At 43.0% G+C, this 19,827-nt stretch overlaps 1 protein-coding gene across 3 annotated transcripts in view; it reads left to right on the plus strand.

Moving 5' to 3' along the window:
* Window positions 1-19,827, plus strand: part of ABLIM3 (actin binding LIM protein family member 3) — a 100,575-nt gene that overhangs the window by 25,482 nt on the left and 55,266 nt on the right. For all 3 annotated transcript variants that reach the window (XM_039836498.1, XM_039836496.1, XM_039836497.1), the window contains exons 3-4: window positions 12,246-12,383; window positions 18,143-18,326. In XM_039836498.1, coding sequence (XP_039692432.1) covers window positions 12,246-12,383; window positions 18,143-18,326 — 322 coding nt within the window. The remainder of the gene's footprint in view (window positions 1-12,245; window positions 12,384-18,142; window positions 18,327-19,827) is intronic.

Consider the following 19,827-nt stretch of genomic DNA (forward strand, 5'->3'; position numbering starts at 1 on the left):
TGAAGTGGTCCCAGAATATTTGTTTAATTTAAATCGATAGCAGATTATGATTTAGATGGAAAACTGTAATTAATTAGGACATAAAGCAGTTGCTCACAAGTGATAAAACCCCAACTCAAACTAACTCATTTTTAGAAAGGAGCTATACTACATTAGTCAGTAGAATAGGGAAGGTCAGAAGTGCAGGGGCTTCAGGCCCATCTGGTCCACACAGTCAAATGATGCATTCAGGACCTATTTGTTCTTTCCATCTCTAGTAGACTTTCTCAACGTGGGTGGCAAGATGGCATCAGGCGCCCCAGACTACCTCCTTCTGGCTTAGCAGCAACCCAGATGGCTTCTCCAAGAGCTTCTGTAGAAACACCCCAGAGAGGACTAGGTCACTTGCCTGCCAATCACATGGGAAGACTGGGGTTCTTGGATTGACCAGGCCTGGGCTACTCCCGATTCCGCGTTGGAACAGGGTCAGCCCACCCAAATCCCATGGAATGGTTCCCCACGGGAAAGAGAGGTGCTCTTGCCAGAAGAAGCAGAGAGCAGATGCTGAACAGGCAAAACAACAGATGTCCACTACATGTATAGATGAAAAAAAGCTGTCTGCAGGGCATTATACATGGACCAAACAATAATTGAGAACTACTTGCAGATACACAAAGAAAGTAAACATTTTCTCTTACTCCCCCAGAGTATACCAATTCAATTTCAAAATGAACGACGCTTTGTTTCCTAAAGATAAAAAAAGCAACTTTTGTCCTTTGATTTTTTTTGTGGGAGGATCTTTGTTTTTTATAAAAATCTTTTATTTCAAAAGGAAGTATGTTCATTTTCCTCCTATTATCTTTTAGTCTTTTTATTCTTTTTCTTGATTACTTATCATGTCTTGACTTCTTTGTCCCATATGTATCAAAAACCTACTAAAAAAATGTAAAAATGCCATCTCTCTATGGTGCTTTCCCCAACTTTTTTTCTTTTTTTTTCTCTTCCCCTTCCTAATCAGAAATAATTCATAAAAACCTTAGCACTCCATGTTTGGACCTCCTTGATTCCTTTACCAAACGCTACCTTAGACTGTTGCATTTAGGGATATATTTTCGTCATTCATTCATTTGATGAGTATGAATGGAGTGCCTATATGGGTATAGCATTAGAGATGCAATAAAAAACAATCTCCCCTAATCCATCCTAGAATTCCTTTGGAATAGGAGGTATGTTTATTTTATCTTTATATCTCCATAATACTTAGCTTCCTTTTATTATTGTTGTTGTTGTTACTATTGTTGTTATCATTATTATCATAGCAAGCTTTGGCATGGCACTTAACAATATACCAGACAATGTGCTACGTGCTTTATGTACATTACTTCTGCTTCTTTCAAAAATTGTGAACGATAAATACTATTATCCCTGTTTTACAGATGGGGAAACTAACACTTGGTGGCATGGCACGTTGCTCAATCTTATACAGCCTGTGAGAGAATGAATCTAGATTTGAACTCAGGTCTGATAGGTTCCATAGCCTATTCTCTCTCCAGCTCACAGAAGCTGCTCAATAAATACCCCATATGAAAACTTGTTTCTGCTATTCAGGGAGGGTTAAGGTTCTGATCCATTGCTTTGTGTGTGGAATGCAGGATGTGGACTTTGAGTTGTGAATCCCATAGTGAGAATAAATCTTCAAGGGCCCCCTCTTCACCCTAATTCCTCTTGTGACCACTGGCAGACATCTTTGAAGCGACATGCATTTGTCACCAACCCATACATCCACAATTTCAAATATATCTCTTTGAAGGGCCTTGGACCTTGGTTTCTTCATTGGCAAAACTGAAGCTTGTTATAGATCAAGGATATCAAATAGAACTTTTTACAATAATTAAAATGTTCTATTTTTGTTATCCGATGCAGTTGCCACATGTGGCTACTGAGTACTTAGAATGTGGCTAGTGTGACGGAGGAACTGAATTTTACATTTTATTTAATGTTACTCAGTTTTAATTTAAATAGCCACATATAACTAACGGCCACCATATTGGACAGTGCAACCCTAGATTATCATTCTTTTCACCTCTGTTCTTATGCGGTTGCAAACAATATTTTTTAATGAAATGGCATAAAATATTTCAATGGAATTGAATAGAAAAAATACTAGGACATATCACATATACTAAGAATAAGTTTTGTTTGTGAAACTTGTTTCACATTTGTGTACTAGATCATTTTGCAAAGTTAATTTCCAGTAGGTCATAGTCAAAAAAGGGTTGAAAACCATTGCATGTCCCTGAGTAATGTCGCCGAGGCCCCAAGAGGGACATGCTTATAGGGTACTCTCTAATCTAGCCTGGGGCTCTGCAAGACCTCATTTCAGGAGTATTCTGTTCTTCTGGATCCTACAGGCATGTGGTGAGCATGTGACTTCTCTTAGATGGTAACTGGAAGTGACTCTATGGTTATCTATCTATCTAGATGCAGAGATCCCAAACTGGTGGCCCACAGGCAGAATCCAGCCCCTACAAATAGGCTTCTATGGGGCCTCGATGTGTTTTTGCAGGACATTTATCTGCTGGGGCCCAGTAGCTTCTTCCCCTTTCGGTGGGCCATTCTCACCTGTTTGGTCCCCTGGGGTAGATTTTCCACTGACATTACCTGCCTGTCCCCTGAAAGTATTTTATGTTGCGACCACATTTAACATGCATAGAATTTTGGATCTGAAAGGAAGCTGAAAGATCACAGAATGCGACCCCTTTACTTTATGGATAGGAAAACAATGGCCCAGAAATGGGGAGTACCCTGCCTGAGGCCTCACGAAAAGTTAATGGCAGAGTAAAGACTAGAAGAAACTGGCTCCCTCTCAGGCACCAGGGAAGAACCAGATATTAACAGAAAACTTAGTAGGACAGAAGAGAAAGGAAGAAAGGGAGGGAAGGAGGGAAAGGAGGAAGGAGATGGGATGTGGTGGAATGCTGCTAAGCAAACCTCTGAGTCCTGGTGAAGAGAGGGCCTGGCTGGCAGGTCAGATTTCTATGAGGGGAACCCCTATTGTGGTGTAATCACACCGTAGGAGCTTCCAGTGAGTGGGTGACTGCAGAGGCCATCAAGGAGAGTCCTGCAGAACTTTGAACAATAGGACAAGCACTTTAGACACCAAAGAGGGGGCCTCCAGGAGACCTCTGCCCTCTGAGAATCGAGGCTGCTTGGGATGGCTTTGAGAATTCCCTGACTTGTGTCACCTACACCTCATTTTAGCCTGCCCTCAGGCAAACTGTCCAAGATCTGAAAAGAAGGTATTTTCCTGCTGGTCCTAGAGCGGCCAGCACGATGGGAACCCTGAGCAAGTTTGTCCCCTCACTGGTCCTCAGGGCCGCATCTGTAAAGGAGAGAATATGGACGACATGGGCAGAAGGGGCCCTGATTGCTATCGTAGGGAGAAAGGGGGTCGCAAGTAGATGGCATGCCAGGCCCCACCCCAGGTCAGTCACAGCAGCTCAACGAGCTCTAGGCAGGAATCACAACTTCAGTGCCTGAAAGTACCTGGCAGTACAGGAGAGAAGTTGGCCAGGGGTGAGGCCAGAGGGAGATATAGGAGCCATGGTGACCTGGAAAGACTTAAAAACAAACATCGGGCCACCCAAATAAAGTGCGTCTGGGAGTCACATCCAGTGCAAGCAACCCCTGTCTAGAAGACTTTCCTGAATGACCACCAGGTCATCACGTGTTCGCATCCCATGCATGGGTTGCAGCAGAATCAGTAGAACCTGGTGTTTAAACTGTATAACCTGGAATCAATATAACCTGAAGCCATTTCATCATTTCAAGAAAGGGTTCATAGCTTTAAAAAAAAAAAAAATCAGAAACCTCTAAACTAGATGCTTTCTATATTCTCTCCACTCTAATACCGAAAACGTGTAAGTCAAAGGGAGCCCGGGTGACAGCTGATGTCTTGGATTTCCCCACAATATATCAGAGCTTGATGGCCTGCCAGAGTCTCAGGAAGAAAACATTGTATAAGTATTAAAACCTCTGGCTCAGAGACCAAGGGACTGAGTCACTCACAGCACAAAGACAATTGCTGGCTTCCTGAAGTTCCTCTATTTCCAACATGGTTTCCAGGGCCCCAGACAAAACCCAAATAGGATTTTTCAGATAAGCTACAGAGATGCTAGAAAGGGTGCCACAAGGCCCCAGTGCAAAGCAGCCCCATTCTCCCTGTTGGGGATACTTGGGAAGGTCCTTTCTTTCCCTCAGGCTACAGCGGGCAGGAGGAGGCCCTGCTGGGGAAGTCCCCTAGGAGAGAAAGGGGAAGATAGAAAATTGAGCCTCTCCTAGGCCTACTGAAGCCTGTCTGAACCCTAGCTCTAACATTTATATGCGGGTGACTTCAGGCAAATTAATTAACCTCTCTGTGCCTCAGATTCCCCATATTTAAATAGGGATCATACAGTGTCTGTCTCGTAGAGTTATTGTGAAATTTAAGTGAGATGATAGGTATGAAGCACTTCTTGGCACAGGGCCTGGCACATAGTAATTACCCAATTAACATTAGCTGTTTTTAACTTTTACAGCTCCTCCATCTGTAAGGTGCTGTCTGGGAGCTCTGTAAAGGACAGAGCAGTGACAAAAGAATTGGCGTTGATTGACAAAGGCCACTCCAAAGTGGAAGAAATGTCAAGACTGGCAGATACCCTGGGGATTTTCCCCTTCTCCATCAAATCTTGTCCACTCCTCAGCCATGCTTACAACGCTCTGTGTATCATATTTTTAAAACCCCATGACCACATGTAGCAAGAAGATATTTTTAAAATATTCACTGGTATTTCCTTCACCCACCCCTCTTGCCGCCTTCCCTCTATTCAGTGAGTGAGGCCTCAGGGCCAGGATGGGCAGCAGACGACAGAGACAAAAGGGGGTCACTTCCTGGCTTTTGAGTTTCAAAAGTCTGTGTCCTCAGAACAGGAAGGATTTATTACAAAGCTAAATTCTGGAGACAGCATAAATTAGAGAAGGCAGAAAGGGCTCCTTTACCCCCAGCTGACAAAAAGGATTCCCGGGCCCAAAGGTGGAGAGGAGAACCCCAGGGAAAGAAACGAGCGCTTGGGTCTATTTGAGTCTCTAGAAAGAGACTCTGTGCAGGACACAAGCCCAGTGAACAGCGGAGCGGAGGGACAGAGGGCCAACTGACGGGGACTTAGTTTCTGCTTGTCTTAAAATAGGAACCAAGTTGAGTAATAAGAAAGAAATGAAGTTCTTTTTATAATCGTAAAGTCCTTCATTGATTACAATCAGAAATACACATTGTTTTTAACAATTATAAGATTAATATAGAAATAAGTGAAAAGTTAATTATATGACATATCTGGACCAGCTTTCTGAATTTGCAAAATGAATAATATACAGTTCTCATGTCATCAGGTGACTTCACTAACAAGTACAAACACATCATTCCTTTCATGGACGGCAGCTCCAGCCTCCTTGTCCATGATGCTCGCTCTAGTGAAGGCCCATCTGGGTCGAGCCCAGACCCTTCGTGCTGTAGTTGTAGCATGGCAGCTGGCTGTCAGGCAAGAGCAGACTGTCTGCCCAAGACCGTGCCGTTCTGACACATGTTCTGACAACACATTTCTGGAGAAGGCGGCACAAGCCTTGTTGCCAACTACACGCCACGACCATGGAACAGGCTGATGAGTCTGGCAGAGAGAGGCTGTGGAGCAGTTTCAGTTACAGCAAAGATTTTACAATATCGTCTTCGGCTGACAGACTGTGTTACTGACCTGCTGACACGAGAAACTGGCCAGGCCAGGGCCATCTGTGCAGGGACCAGGGGATTCCCAGGGGATTCCTACCTCTGCTCTACTGCAGCTGCCAGCACCTGCAGAGCCTACTTCTCTCAAGGGCCAAGCACACACACCTGTCGGGCTGTACCTGCCCATGCCAGGGAAGCTGCTCAAAGCTGCTCATGCCGGGCCCTGGTGGGCAGGAATCACGGCTTCTTCACTGGCAGGAATCACTGCCATAGATGCTGAATTACTGTTCCCAGCTTCCCAGCCTGTACTCTAGTACCCTCCATCATTATTCTTAAATCTTTGTGAAACTTGTACACAAACATATGCACACACACGTTTTAAATCAGCTGGATAGATGATTACTATTGGCAGAAAAATTAGATACCTTTTCTTAGCCTCCCCCAAGCTCAGTTCCTCCCCAGAGACAACCATGGTTGGTACTTTTGTGTGGCAGGCAATAGAGCTTACTGGTGAGAACACAGGGTCTAGAATCAGACAACCTGGATTCAGATCCTACCTCTGCTATTTACTGTGTGACCTTAGACAAGTGACCTCAGCTCTCTGGGCCTCAATTTCCTCATCTGTAAAATAATAAAAATAATAATAATAATAATAATAATAATAATATCCCCTAAGTTATAAAAACTCAATGAGATGACATATGTAAATTGCTGAGCACAGTTGCTGACAGAGTAACAATACCCTAAATACTATGTCTTATCCTTCCAGACCTTTCCTTATGCATTTACCTCACCTATTTCTTCATGCATGGCTTCATTAAACTCTACTATGTGCCTGCATCTTGGAACACTGACCCCCTAGCCTACCTACTCTAAAGCTAACCCTTAGCATGACTCCAGATCTATGGTAATATAGTCTTTTGTGAATTCTGGCTCCACCTTTCATGACCCTGAGGCTCCGTCCCAGCCCAGCCCACCCTCCAGGTTTGCCCTCTCTTTCATCCTGTTATTGTAGAACAGATACGTCCATGCTCTGATGTAAGCAGTTGCTGTGTTAGCTCAAGTGAATCCCTTCTCCTTCTGGGCCTCGGCTTTCTCATTTGTTAACTGAAACCATTGGACTCGTTTTATTCATTCCTTTATTTATTCATCAAGTATTTATTGAGCAATTATTACATGCCTGGTACTGAGGGTGCAGTGGCAAACAAACAAGGTAGACATGGTCACTGCCCTCGTGTTGCTCACAATCTAGCGTGTGGATAACCTCCCAGTCCCTTCCTGCTCTAAAAGTCTGGTTCCAGGTATTCACACGGTAAACATAGATGTAACGACATGAGATGACACATGCCTGACCGTTAGGGGTCACCAAAAGCAGCTCTCACAGTCTCCCTATCAGAGTTTTAAGAAAATAGATTACTCATTTATTCTAAGTAAGCACACACAACAAAACACGTAAACATGTCCACCTAGAAACAGCAGATGTGCCCAAAATACACCACCCCGGGGTAACATAAATCATAGCCTCTCATTCCCACAACAGGAAACACCCAATTCACACATTGCTCTGCAGGATATATCAAAAGCATGTCAGCCACCCACCTCTGTAGCCCACAGAACACCATAAACAGAGAGAGCTCGGAGATAGGGGAAGAAAGAAGAGGTCGCTTAAGGTGGTGAGTGGGCAGCAGCCAAGGGTTATTTTCCTTGACAATCCACAAGGAGGGAAAACCAGAAAACCTTTGCCTAAGCTGGACTGGTCCAAAAATGGATCTGACAATGTTTGAACTAAGCTCAGTGGCAAATGAAAGAATTCCTACATTGCATTGGAGGAGGGGATGGGTGGCTTCAGAGATGCTTTAACTTAATAACCACTTATATTTATTAAGCCCAAGTTAGATGCTAAGCAATTTTATATAATTTAATTTAATATTCACAAATGACCTGAGTCATTCCCACTCTAGAGATGCTCAAATTGAGACAGATGCCACACACTTAACTTGCCCAAGGTCACATAGCCAGCAGGCGGCAGGAGTGGGACACAAACCCAGCCCTCCTGGCTCAGGGTCCACACTATTACCCTCTGTGCCTGAGCTTCTCACCCCTCTCAGTGTGGGGTCCCACATCTCTGTGCTCTTACCACAGAAAACGGGATCCCTGTCATGGGCCCTGATTCAACCCCAAAGTCAAATGCAAGGCCCCTGTTGGTAACTACCAGATACTCTTCCATCCAGACCCCACCCTAACCTTTCAGGCAGATGGCTTTCTACCTGTGAGATGCCCGGATCTACATTTGGGTCTCCTCATTGTTGTTTAGCAAAGCTCTGTGAACACATCCGGGGTACTTTGGGCTCTAATGAAGCAGTGGGGAAGCTGACTTGTGACAGCTGCTGCACCCGCTTGCTTTCCTGGGCCCCGGGCTGTTGCAAGCTCATTGCTGAGTTGGTTGATTCTCTGCTTGATGTTTCACTGTTCAACCAGAAGCCCCACTGTGTTTATAACACTTCCAGCCAATTATTCACAGTTGTTATACTATCTCCAAGTTAGTTTTGTCACTCTTTTAATTATACCCCAGCATAACATAGGTGCTTCTACCTTTTAAAGACCATTTTAAAGACGACTCTATTAAATTGTGGGAAGGTTTTTATCAAGCGACCCTAAGGGGAGGAAAAAATATTGTGTAGGCACCACATCAGTAAAGAGAACGTAACTTAGGTCATGTTGTTATGAGAGAGGAAGTTTGCTATTATCTGCTCTTAAAAGTGACTAATAAATCTAATAACATGCAACACAGTCCAGTTTAAAAGTGAGACCAGTTAGTGGAAAGAAGAGAGTGTGGAAGGAGAGAAAGGACCACAGAAAAGGACCCACAGAGCCAGAATCAGTTTTTATTTGGAGATTGCTTTATAAATCAGCGTGTCCAAGCTCCTCGGTTAATAAAGAGGGACTTGAGGCCAGAGGAAGTTAGATGATGCACCCAAGACTATAAAACTAGGTAACGGCAGAGAGGGACTTGGAGCCCAGGTTACCCCAGCACCGTCTACCAGAGAGAAACAGAAGATGAAGAATAGTGAGGGAGAACAGCCAGGTGGAGGACCTGGAAGCAGAATTCGTTTCCTGCTCTGCTCAACTCACCAGGAGGCCGGTCGCCCCTTCCCTTCCAATATGCTGTTGTGCTCCAACAATTTTAAATTATCTTTGTAGCATTTGGGAAGAGCTTTACTTGCAAATTAATTATAGAATTAAGATGTATTTGCTTTTAGAATGCTAAAGATTTGATATGTAAACAAAAGAGGACTTAATGTTTCAGACCCTTAATTTTTAATCTCGGGCATTGACTGGCTGATTTTCTGTCTTAGAAAATTATACTGACAGCCATTGCCAATTGATTTTCTTGCTTTTATTCTTGGATAGATTAAGATTGTTCAGTCTTGCAGTGCTTGAAAATTTATGAGATTTTTTTTAAATCACTATTTATTTCACTGCTCAGAATTTTTGGTTTCCAGATCAAATTCAGGATGGGTGAATGTGTGTGTAATTGGTTCCTATTGCAAATTAATTTTTAAGTACATCTTCAAAACTCTTCAGGGATAAAAATAATAATAATTTAAGTCTGAGCTGGTATTTCTGAATTGACTTATACATGTTATTTTTATATAAATAGGAGTCAAAAAGATTTAATTTCTTTTTCCTCATTCTCAATGCCTGGTGTTTCATTTGTAAAAATATAAGGCTTCAGCGTCCAATATGGCAGCCGCTAGCCACATGTGACCATTTAAATGTAAATATATATCAATTAAAATTAAATAAAATTTAAAATTAAGTACCTCAGTCATACTAGCCATATTTCAAGTGCCTAATGGCCACATGTGGCTAGCGATTATTATATTGTAAAGCGTAGGTATAGAACATTTCCATAACTCAGAAAGTTCTATTGGATTGTACCGCTTAAGGACTAGTAACTAGGAATGTCTCTCTTGGGTGCCCTTTATTGGCCAAGTAACATTAAGCAGAAGCCAGAGACTCCCTGAATGAATTTTAGAAATATATCGCATGATCCAGGTATCTAAACTTTTTAACTTCATAGATTATTTCACAAGAGCAGAGATAATGTCCTTGGAGGCTATGGCTGCTCTCAAATGTTGCTCTCAAGGATAGCCAGTTCCAAACATATGAGGCAGTTCAAAAATTCGTGTGTAAGTCAATTTAGAATTCAAAAGACATCTGCCCATAAGACAAATGTTATAACTCATGTGACTGAACATGAGTACTTTCTGAGATAAAAATTAGAATAATAGCCAGTAGAAAATCAACAATAGAATTTTAGTGTTTCTGAAGGTTATAGATTGGTGGGAGGAAATGACACTCTCTATACACAACTCTACATATACAGAATAAGATTAAATTGCTGAATTAATTAGCCAAAGACACAGAATCTTATTGGAAATGAGATAGCTTCCAGAGTAGGAGCAGATGTGACATATCCCAGCATAGCTTTCCTTGACCCCCAGAGTTCCTATTGGTAATGTCTGGATAGGAAAGGTATTCCCACATCTGAAAGCTCAAATGTTGCTACACCATTGCCTTTTTTAATAATCAGCAATATGGAAGAACTCACACCATGCTGCATGCATTTCTGCTTATGGGACTATCTACAAACATCAGACACTTGTGGATTTCTGGCCACAGTCAGCATCACCAAAGGACAGTACCTTCATCCTGAGACAAGCAACAAAGTCAGGGCTGGGGGCCTCATCAGTAAATGTCCTATTTTCCCAATCCATCCCCTCACTCTGATTTTATGCCTTTTTATCTGAGTAATTCAAAGACTGAGTTTTGACCAAAAACCATGATCACAAATTCACTTCCCTAGAAATTCAAATCAGGAAAATATCTAATTGATCTTGGAAGTTGGTTCTTGAGCAATAAGGCAGGTTCTAGAGGGACTTTTGGATACTTTTGAGAGTGATAATCATTGATGGTGATGATTTTACTATTTGTTCTTATTTTATTTTCAGACTTACAGCTTTGTTGTCCTCAGCAGTAGCAGTAGATCACTGCACTGCTCATATAAACAGAATCTATATTTTCTCACAAGTTTTGGGGAGAGGAGAGAATGAAATATTTTCCAGGGACATTGAGCAGGAATCAGAAAAAGAAGAAAAGAAGACAGGACGAAAGAGAATGTTTGTGGATATTCTGTGGAGAGCATGTGATGGTCATGACATCAGTGAATATTTGTGAATCACTTAATGCACTTTTTGAAATGCTTTCTATGTATCAATCCGTTTAATTCATGATTTAGTTAACTAGTTAACTAATTTAACTTTGATCTTAAATTTAAGTTGAAAAAAAAAAGAGTTAAATAAGGGGCATGAACTTTTTGAGAGAAAGATTGTGAGAATATTATTCTCCCACCTTCGATAGCAAAGTTGTCAGAAGCAGCAGTCTCAGGGCTAAGGAAGTATCTTTGTCCTATAGCGCACATATGATTCAGGACCCCTGTAAGTGGACGATAATCCAAAGTCCTACTGTTCCTTGTCTTTAAAAAGAGGAGGGTAGATAAAATCAGTTACAGAGGTCATCTTTGAGAATCTGAAGAAAGCTATAGAGTAATGTCCAAACGCCAAATTTTATATTTAATTAGAGAGAAGTATTGATCCCGGGTGTATCAGTCAAGATACACTGCAGTAACAAAAAATCTTAGAGGCTATGACAACAAAAATTCTTCCTTGCTCATGATAGATATTCATTATGGGTTAGATTGCTCTATGATTCCTTAATCAGGGATCCAAGCTGATGCATCTTGCATACCACACAGGGTATCACTGAATGCTGGGCTATGGGAAAGGCAACACGGCCAATCACGTACTAGCTCTTCGGGCTTCCAATTGGAAGTGACACACAATTCCCATTTACATTTCATTGCCAAGCAATTCACCATTTGCAATCCTTCATGTGCCTAAACAAAAGGTTCAAATTTCAGTGAACAGACATAACAACTATGATACTAGGTCAAGAACCCCTGAATTAGGTGATCTCTAAGTTCCTTTGCAGTTCAAGGTTCCTGTAAATCCAGAATAACTTATAATGTGCTTATTCAAAGTTTAGCCAGTAAGCCTACCTGTCTAAATGAGAGATACCAATTCCCCCTCAATCAGATGGTCATCTCTATAGCCAAGACAATAATGAACCTTCTCCTAATAGGGTGTGAGCAGAAGTTTCTGTGCTATTGCTTTAACTTTGAGTGAGCTTTGAGGAACTGAGTGATTCTTTCCATGGTGCCAGTGGAGCTTCCTATAAGAGAGAAGACTTGGTTCCTCACTGGCAGAGCTATCTCAGCATCTTACACAAAGCTTAATATATTCAGCCTGGTAATGTATTGAAAGTACTTTGCCAATCATTTCCATCTTTTCTGCTTTTTCTTCCAGTTAAGATTATAATAATGTCTTATGGCAGACTTTTTAAAGAATGAGGGCTTTCTACATGGAGATCTCTTTGTTTCTTTCTACAGTTCCTTATCAGCAGAATCCTTACAATCCCCGGGGCAGCTCCAATGTCATCCAGTGCTACCGATGTGGAGACACCTGCAAAGGGGAAGTGGTTCGAGTCCACAATAACCACTTCCACATCAGATGCTTCACCTGTCAAGGTAAGAGACCCAGTTTCCCAACTTGGCCATGCTCTCACCCCAGGACATGGCAAGGGGGCAGGCAGAACAAACACAGGCAATTGAGATACTTACAAAGGCCTAAAGAGACTTTCCTTGAGTCTGTTATGAGCACTCTCCCTTGAGGAGTATGAAGAGGGAAGGAAGAGGGAGAGAAGTGCTGAGGTATGGGGATAAGGGAGCCTGGCGACCCCAGGGTGGTAGCACTGGTCCAGAAGGAAAAAGGCAGTCCCGAGAGCTTAACTTACATCTCTGAAAGACTCCTGCCTTGTGCCTTTAAATCAGTTTGAGAGTGAGTGAAAGAGCTGTCCTGGCTAAAACTAAGCGTGGCTCTGAGATGAGCACACCTAGTCTATGACAGTGTGACAATCCTCAAAGGTTAAGTTTAACAAGGGAGAAAGTACATCTTGACTTCAGTAAAGTTTGTAATGTGGGAGCATATGGATGTTGGGCTGTCTCCAATTGTTACGGCTTACCCGTGGCTAAGTTCTAGAACCCTGGACTCAACTGAGCTAAGAGTTCCTGAAGGAGAAGACTGCTAGCAGCAGGAAGGAAGAGGGACTCAGCCAAAAAGAATTCGAGAGCTCTCTAGCCCCAATGGGGCAACAGTGCCCCTGACAAATTCCTCTCCAGCCTCACTTCCTGGACTCATCTCTGAGGCTTCCTGTTCCACAGAGCAGCCATTCTGATGTCGGGTTGCCCTATGGGTTTAGAAAATGTTTGACCTGAAACCTGTAACTTCCAACTGTTGGGTTTAGATTTGTCTTCATGAGGTTAGATGAGCACTTTTTATTTGCTTTTCCCTGTGGCTGCCATTCACAAACTTATAGCCAGGTCTTCCCCCAAGCCCAATTATGTTGCAGGTCCTTAAATTAGGCCTCATCTGAAATGCTTCCAATTAATATTATCATCCTGGAGTCTTCCTCCTTGATCCAGTCTGGTTTGTCACTGTCATTCTTAGAGCATAATGCCCAGACCAGACCACAGTTCTCAAGGTCTGCCAAACACAGCAAGGAATTGCATTTCTGTTAATGTGACTGATACCGAATGGGCTTCCTGAGGAGCCATTTCACACCATTGACCGATATTGAATTTAAGGTCAATCGAAACCCCCAGATCTATTCATTTTAGTTACTGCTTCCAACCTCAGCCTCATGTATCTGAGATTGACTTCTCCTGCCATTGCAAATATCCTGGATTTCTTTCCTCAGGAGCTAAATGAACTCTGCACTGAGCAAATAAATTACACATTCCCTAATTTGTTTATGGAAGAATATATGGGATATATTTTAAATGATGTGATTTAAATTTTATATTGAGAAGTTGCAAACCCCTTTAATGCAAGTTGACCTGCAAGAGTATCTTTGTGAGTGACCATTTTTACATCCCCAGAAACTGAGGTAGGGCAAAGGCTGAAGATAATAAAATTGTTATAAAGAGGTTTGAACTACGACTCTGCAATTATAGTTGTAAAAGAGTATATTTGTTACTTTTGCTTATGCCAAAATTTAATAGTTGAAAACAACAATCTGGGTTGGCTGAGCAGTTCTTCCAGTCAGAGCTGGCTCTGTTTACCTCTGCCTGCCTCATCGTGATGACGTGGCGGGTCAGCTGGCTGTGATAGACAGACTGTTGACCTGAGTGGCTCCACATGGCTTCTCATCCTCCAGCGGGCTGGCTTGGACTCATTTGCATGATGGTCTCAGAATTCATGAGCAACAAGAGAGTAAGCTTCAATAAACAAGACCTTTTCAAGTCTCATTTTGTGTCATACTTGTTAATGTTCCACTGGCAAGAACAAGTCAAATGGCCAACCCAGATTCAAGGCAATGGAGAAATAAATTTAATCTTTTGTGGGAGGATCTGCAGCACCAGATTTCAAGGGTATGAATGCAGAGAAAGGAAGAATTTGACCATTTTGACAGTCTACCACAGGGAGGTTGCAGAATCTTTTTTAATGAAGATTTTAGGGAAAAAAAGACTGTTCTTTTCTATGTCAACTTGCTTAGAGATGAAACAAATGAGAGGATTTTGTTTCCAGGGATTAGTTACCCTAAATAGCCTTGTCATTTGAAAAATCTAAAATCTCTCATGAATTTCTTTTACAACTCTTTGAACATGCACTACAGTCCTGACATTAAAGGAAGAAATCTGAAGAATAACAAAAATAAAAGCGGAAATCCAGCTGTGAGTGCCAATGCCAGTTGTAATCCTGATGGTTTATGCTAAACCTTGAAGACCTTGACCTTTTACCTTGATGGCTACACAGATCATGAGAGCAAGAGGCAAAGCCTGGAGCCTGGTCAAAGTAGGAATCTAATAGGAGGCCTCTGAATAAAGCTGATTCCCCCTACACACACACACACACAATTCTTTCTCTCGACGTATAGATGGATGAAAAATAAAATGGCTCTGGAGAAGGCGACAGCACTGAAACATGTTTGTACCAACTTTGGCACCGCTTAAAAGAGAATAAAACTTGTATCAAAATGTCTATCCATAATCCACCTTATATTGTTTGTGGAAACATCACAAGTAGTAAAGCTATAATGCAAGGGAATGATAAACACACAGTTTGGGACGCCATGGGAAGGGATGCTTTAGGGAGAGGTGGACAGGCTTCCCAGGTGCTGGTAATGTTCTGTTTTGTAAGCTTAGCAGCAGATACCTGGGGTGTATTTTATTATTATTCTTTAAACTGTACATACATATTTTATATATTTTTTGTATGCATAATATATTTCACAAGTTAAATATTTAAAATAATGAGCTAGATCACCTTCAGGGACCCTTCTAACTCTTTGATTTTGAAATTTTGTAGAACTCGGTCTTATTTGAAAAGTTGAAAATCAACAGAATAATATGGCAGAATCTCGATCTCTCAGATCTGGATGTGTCCTCAGTTACCACCTAGCCCCCTTATTTTACAAATGAGGCAACCGAGCCCCAGAGAGGAGAGGCAACTTTTTCAAAGTCCCAGAGCACCTGAGTGGTAGAGGAACATGGACAAAGCTCCAGCGGCCCCCAAAACAGTACATTTTCCACTGAAACATGCTAGGACTGTGCGCAAGTCCTCCTGCTAGCATTATATTCGCAGTGAACATTCCTTCTGGATATTTTCAAAGCATTTCTAACTTTTCATATTATGTCCTATTGTCAAACCATGCGATCTGTTTTTCTTTTAAATTAGTAGACTATATTTTTGATTCACAGAATAATGACTGCCCCAGGTGTGTTGATTTCACATCCGTCCCCATAGCCTTTCCTATTATTTGAATTTCGGGCGCTGCTGAACGTCAGATACATCTGTCTTGGGTCCAGCTTGACTTCCATCTCTGTGCTCCCCACTGTATTTCCAAGAGCCCCTGAGATTCTTATCAACCTTAACATCCTTTCTACCAAGAACTTCCTCCTTCAACTCCTTGGGGGAAAAGGAGGAACTGATTGTTCCGAGTTTTCTTGTGGCCTTCTGGTTCTCTCCACTGGGAAAGGTGGCTCTGGGGGTGGAGTTGGCAGGGGAAACAAAGGAGAGAAAAGAAGGGAAAAAACAGGAGCTGTTTCCAATGAGGTCGGAGGCCATGACCTAACTAATTCCACAGCAATGAAGTCAATTGATCCGCCACCTGCACACCCTAGAACAGCCTGTACTCTGGCCTTGCCTGCCTTCCAGACCCAGCATTGTTTGATGTGATGAATTTTCATGAAGCCTGATGGAAGAAGAACCCTTCCCCACTTCCCACCTCTACCACTACTTCCAACCATTCGCCCTTCCTCTCCACTGGGCTGGTCTCCAGGGGCCTCTGGCTCTACCTCACACTGAGTTTAAAATGCTTGGCATATGGTAAGCCCTGAAGTAAGCTCTTCTGCTCCATGACTCACAGGGCACAGTGTCAGAAGAAGAGCTCAGTTCATTTTATGTACAAGTGAACAGAGGTCCCAGATGAAAGAAGGCCAAGTTTGTTGTCACCCAGAGAATTGGTGGCAGTGATGAGGAAGAGCCCATGTGGTCTGACCCCCAGACCACTACGTCTCCCGCTGTGCTACACTGGTGCCCCTGTTGCTGTGACATCTGGGACTACCCTCACTCTCACTCACCTTGACCCATCAGCCTGCCTCTGGCCTGCCAAGTGAACAAACACTTGCAACATATTTCTGGCATTACCTGGAAGTCCCTCTTATTTTTAACCTGGCTGCTTTTGCAGAACAACTTTGCTTGTTCAAGATGAGGTAGTATTTACTGGGGTGATGTCACCCATTCCAGGCTAAGTCCTCACACTTACAGGCTTGGAAACTGTCTCATTGGTTTCTCCACCATTGGTCACACTTGAGAGAGCTGACTCGTGCTAACAAAGTTCTCAAGAAACCAATGTAGAAAACCAGAGTGCCTGCTTATTAATGTAAACAAGAGGTGCAACTCTCCATCGGACTAGTTCACGTTGCCCTGACCAGCTATTTCTCTCCCAAAGGCAATCTATATAGAAAGTCAAACTATCAGACAGTGGCTTGGTGAATGCAGATGCAGAACAAGGGAGTTGGTCAGAGGGTCTGAATGGGCTCTCCACTGGCCTGCCTTTGATTGCTGACCCGCCCCCTCCTGGCTGGCCCATCCTTTAGCTGGATCAATACACTCAGCAGTTCTGGTGGCCCTGAGAGCCATTCTTTCTCTTGGAAGAAACATTGCCTTTCTCTGCTCTGCTCATCATGTGTTGATTTCATAACTTCACTCTCAGAGGGAAACCTCATTTCCCACATTTCTAAGTCCTTTGGGGGAGGATAGTCTCACATGATTCAGTCGTTCAGACACTTATAATTATATCTACCTGCTCTTCTATCATCTGTCCTCAAGCTAGACTTGGGCCCTCCTCCAACTAGCCTGTCAATATTTTCTTGTATTATGCCCTCTGCTCCCTGAAAACATCACCTCTACCCCAGCCCCATCTCCATGTAAATATCATTTGCAACTTCCAGCCTCTGTGCTTAAGCTTATTCTGTTCCTTCAAAGTTCAACTAAAGTGCTGCCTCGTCCAAGAAGCCTTCCATGATCCTTCCCTTGCTGACAGTTCTCCTTTTTGTGCCCTACTCACAGTACTTGCTGCCTGTCACCCATGATGTATGTTCTTCTCTCTGCATACATTATTAGCTCTTCATAGTTTGGGGATTGTGTTTTACCATTCAGACCTGGGAACAGACACACCCTTTATAGCTATGATGAGGGCAGATTGTAATCTTCAAGTCATCCATCCCATTACCATCCTAAGTTGTCCCCAGTTTGGGATTCAGAGCACATGGTCCCCACACTGCTCCTCACCTAGCCCAGAGTCATGCATGTAGGAAGTGCCCAGGAAATTTTTCACTGAATGATTCTTTTATCAAATTCATGATACCACCAGCTATGTAGTATTGCATGAGCCTCAATGAGCATGGCTTTAAACTTTTCATCCACATCTTGAGAGGACTGTACATTAGTGGTCTCAGTCAGTGTGCATCAGAACCAGCTGAGGAGTGTGTTAAAATGCAGATGCCTGGGCCCCAGCCCCAAGGAGTCTACCGCAAACCCAGGCATCTGCATTTTAAGAAGCCCACCAGGTGATTTTGATGCAAGCGGTCTTCAGGCCATACTGTAAAGAACATTGGCCCTGAAGGCCCATGAGTCTGATGTGCCACCATTCTCTGGCACATGAATTACCAAGTCAGATACCAGCCTTGAACTCAGTCTGTCCTTGTTTCCTTGTTTCCCCAAGTGTGCGGCTGTGGCCTGGCCCAGTCGGGCTTCTTCTTCAAGAACCAGGAGTACATCTGCACCCAGGACTACCAGCAACTCTACGGCACCCGCTGCGATAGCTGCCGAGACTTCATCACAGGCGAGGTCATCTCCGCCCTAGGCCGCACCTACCACCCCAAGTGCTTCGTGTGCAGCTTGTGCAGGTAAGCCGGTGGCCAGCAGAGGCCAGGACCCTCTGCCTGAGCCCCCAGGGAAGGGAGGAAATGGCCTTTTAGGGTATATCTGGGGCTTTACAGTGCTCTATGCTAGACACTTGAATTCTAGAAGCTCAGAGGTGGAAGAATCTGACAGGCCAGTGGTTTCCAAAATTTTTAGCAGCTGAACCCTTTCTGTCAAATGTAATCCAGTGTAAAACACTAGTTTGTCCTGTGATGAAAGCATAGTAAGGATCTGAGCCCTGACACTCAGCCTCCCATTTCCCATCAAAAGGCCCAAAGGAACCACTGAGTACCCTGGCCTCTCAGAACTCAGTTTAGAAACCACGCACCTGGTCCAGGCTCTCACACATCGGTCACACATGCTACAGGAATATATGTTTACAACCTTCCTCCATGACCCTGGCAAGTGACCCCACCTCTATAAGCCACAATTTCTTCATCAATAAAATGGGCATTAAAACCATTTCAACCTCATTGTGTTTTTCATGAAGATCAATGAGATGATGCACACAAAGACCTTAGCTCAGTGACTGGTACATTATTGCATCTGCTTTCATTATTCTTGTCATAATCATCATGATAATCATCTAGCCTCTCAGGACATCTGATAGGTGATGAAAAGCTCACCCTTTCCCTCCTCCCCACCCCCACATCCCAATCACTTATTAACTTAGTAAATGTACATTAAGTTTCCACTATATGCCAAGCAGCACATTAAGGAGATAAAAAATAAACAAAACCTCATCCTTGCCCACAAATACGTTAAAATTTAATGGACCACTCTGATTAAGTCATAAGTAAAGTATTATTGGACTATATATATGCATTTTTAAATTGGGAGAGGAATTTATAGATTAATTATTCTCCCCATAGAATAACCACCTGTTAATTACTAGTTAGAGAAACTAAACAATTAAAGTTTCTGATTGAGACCAATGGTATAGTGTGTAAAAAGTGGAATTCATTCATTCATCCGTCTCTTAAAACCTGGCTCTGGGTTCTGGAATCCCAGACCCACTGGAGGTTAGCACAGTAGGGTCCATATGGTATCAGATTTTGTTAAGCCCCATAGATATGCAGCGCCTCCTCAAGGTCATTTCATGTCCTTTAATCATGAGTCAGTGCCTGAACCATCAAGAGAACACAGCTCCCCGACTCTCGCCATAGCAGTCCCTCCACCAGCCCGCGTTGCTAACACAAGGGCAGGGGAGCCACTGTAAGCTTATGTCAAGGGTTCCAAACTTCATGTGCAGGAGTAGCTGCACGATGGGATCAACAGTGTGAGGATTATGGATACGGTTTATATTTAGTTAGGGAGGCAGGCCATGTATGAGCTTGAGACGTCTGAGCTGTGGAACTCAAACTGCACAGATGCAGAAGAGAAGAGGAAGAGGTTATTTGTGGACTTCTGAACTTCCTGGATGGTGAAAGAAATTTTGGAAAATTTGGGAGTTGAATGAGTTCTTGGCACATACAGATAGATCAA

The sequence above is a fragment of the Pteropus medius genome, unplaced genomic scaffold (genome assembly GCF_902729225.1).
Source record: "Pteropus medius unplaced genomic scaffold, Ma_sr-lr_union100, whole genome shotgun sequence".
Lineage (NCBI taxonomy): Eukaryota > Metazoa > Chordata > Mammalia > Chiroptera > Pteropodidae > Pteropus > Pteropus medius.